The sequence below is a fragment of the Armigeres subalbatus genome, chromosome 2 (assembly GCF_024139115.2).
Source record: "Armigeres subalbatus isolate Guangzhou_Male chromosome 2, GZ_Asu_2, whole genome shotgun sequence".
NCBI classification, from domain to species: domain Eukaryota; kingdom Metazoa; phylum Arthropoda; class Insecta; order Diptera; family Culicidae; genus Armigeres; species Armigeres subalbatus.
In genome coordinates this window covers 99,501,606-99,503,073 of record NC_085140.1, presented here as the reverse complement: position 1 = coordinate 99,503,073, position 1,468 = coordinate 99,501,606, and the positions used below count along the sequence as shown (strand labels likewise).

The 1,468-nt window shown below is 43.3% G+C and overlaps 1 protein-coding gene across 1 annotated transcript; it reads left to right on the top strand.

Annotated features, from left to right (window-relative positions):
• The first annotated feature begins 321 nt into the window (after window positions 1–321).
• LOC134214771 (uncharacterized) lies at window positions 322–1,109 on the top strand. The gene is made up of 2 exons (XM_062694088.1): window positions 322–595; window positions 713–1,109. The coding sequence occupies exons 1-2, from the start codon at window positions 584–586 to the stop codon at window positions 992–994; spliced, it is 294 nt and encodes a 97-aa protein (XP_062550072.1). The 5' UTR covers window positions 322–583; the 3' UTR covers window positions 995–1,109.
• Window positions 1,110–1,468: the final 359 nt, after the last annotated feature.

Genomic DNA, 1,468 nt, shown 5'->3' with positions numbered 1-1,468 from the left:
TCAAATTCACCACAAGGTTTTCTACTCGTAACATCAAAAGTTCAAATCTAGCGTAATAATTTTCGTACAATGCTGAAATTAAAGTCGATTGTTTAGCATGAGTAAGCAAACGATCTACGGATGTTTCATCCCCATGGGCGTTGTGGTTCTTTCAATTCGTGCTCTCGAAAAATCACTAGAAAAAGCACGTGGTTTCCAAGATGGCCGATTTGTGGCTTTGTTGTATAACCACCTTAATAGGAAGCCATATAACTATTCATCGTAAGAGCTTGCCAAAAGTCAAGTTCATTGGTTGTCACGAATCCAAAAACAGCCGATGCCAATCAAACTGTCGAAAACAAAAGGCATTCTTCCAAATTGATACACCCTGCGAGCTTTGGCACGTGCCGCTGATTCATTTCCTCCATTTAATTGATAATCACCTCCTCCCACTTGAGCGAGCAATCCAGAAATGCTTTGTATAAAACCTCTACCGGTGTTGACAGCAATTATCATTTGTTATCATCGTTCGCATTGATAGATACAGCTTAGCCGGTCGACGAGCCCCTCCATTAGAGCCCCCTCGAAGTTAATCATCGTCAAAATGTTCAAGATCGTAAGTATCCTGGAACAGCGCAATCCAACCGTCAACAATCGATGTTTGCAGCATTCGTCCAGCAAACGGTCTGTTGGCGCCATTTGCTAATGATGCTTGACATTCGTATATTTGCAGATTGGTGTATTCGTCGTCATTGCCGTTGCCTCGGTTGCGGCCAAGGCCGACCCCAAGCCCGGTGTGATTGCGTACAGTGCCCCGGTGGTGGCCACTGCCCCGGTTGTGCCCAGTGCAACCTTCTTCGAGCAGTCCTTCCACGGAAACTTTGCACCTGCTGCCGCGGTAGTCGCTGCCCCTGGCTACCCAACCGCTTATCTGGCCTCTCCGCTGGCATACTCCTACTCGGCCTATGAGCCGTTCGTTGCCACGGCCCCTGCCGTCCTACCTCTGCGCAGATAATTGGATGCAATTGGTACTTTGAACTGTGAAAGCTGTGATTATCTATCCTGGAAATGTAAACAACATAATTTTATACGAAAATAAAATGACCTGAATCTCGAAATGCACTTATTTTTAGAATGTTAATAGTCGAACGTTAACGTTCGTCCTAATCAGGCATCATTTCTATAGGTGTACGGTGTACGTTTCGTTTTTCCTCGACCTTTCCATTTTTTCTTGTAGGATGTATAGGGTGGGTGTACCAATTGTCGCCATACATAAGAACAACTATTTTTTAAAAAATAAGTAAAAGGCATGTGGGTGGACTTAATATATCAAGCGAAAGATTTTACTTTCTGCTCCTTAGTACAGCTGTGAAAACCACAATAAAATTTGTTATTATCCTCAAATTGATTAATCCATAATAGAACGCATGCACCAGTTGTGGCACTATTCTTAATTTTGGTTCCTTATTTGGCAAATCCCATTGTTTTC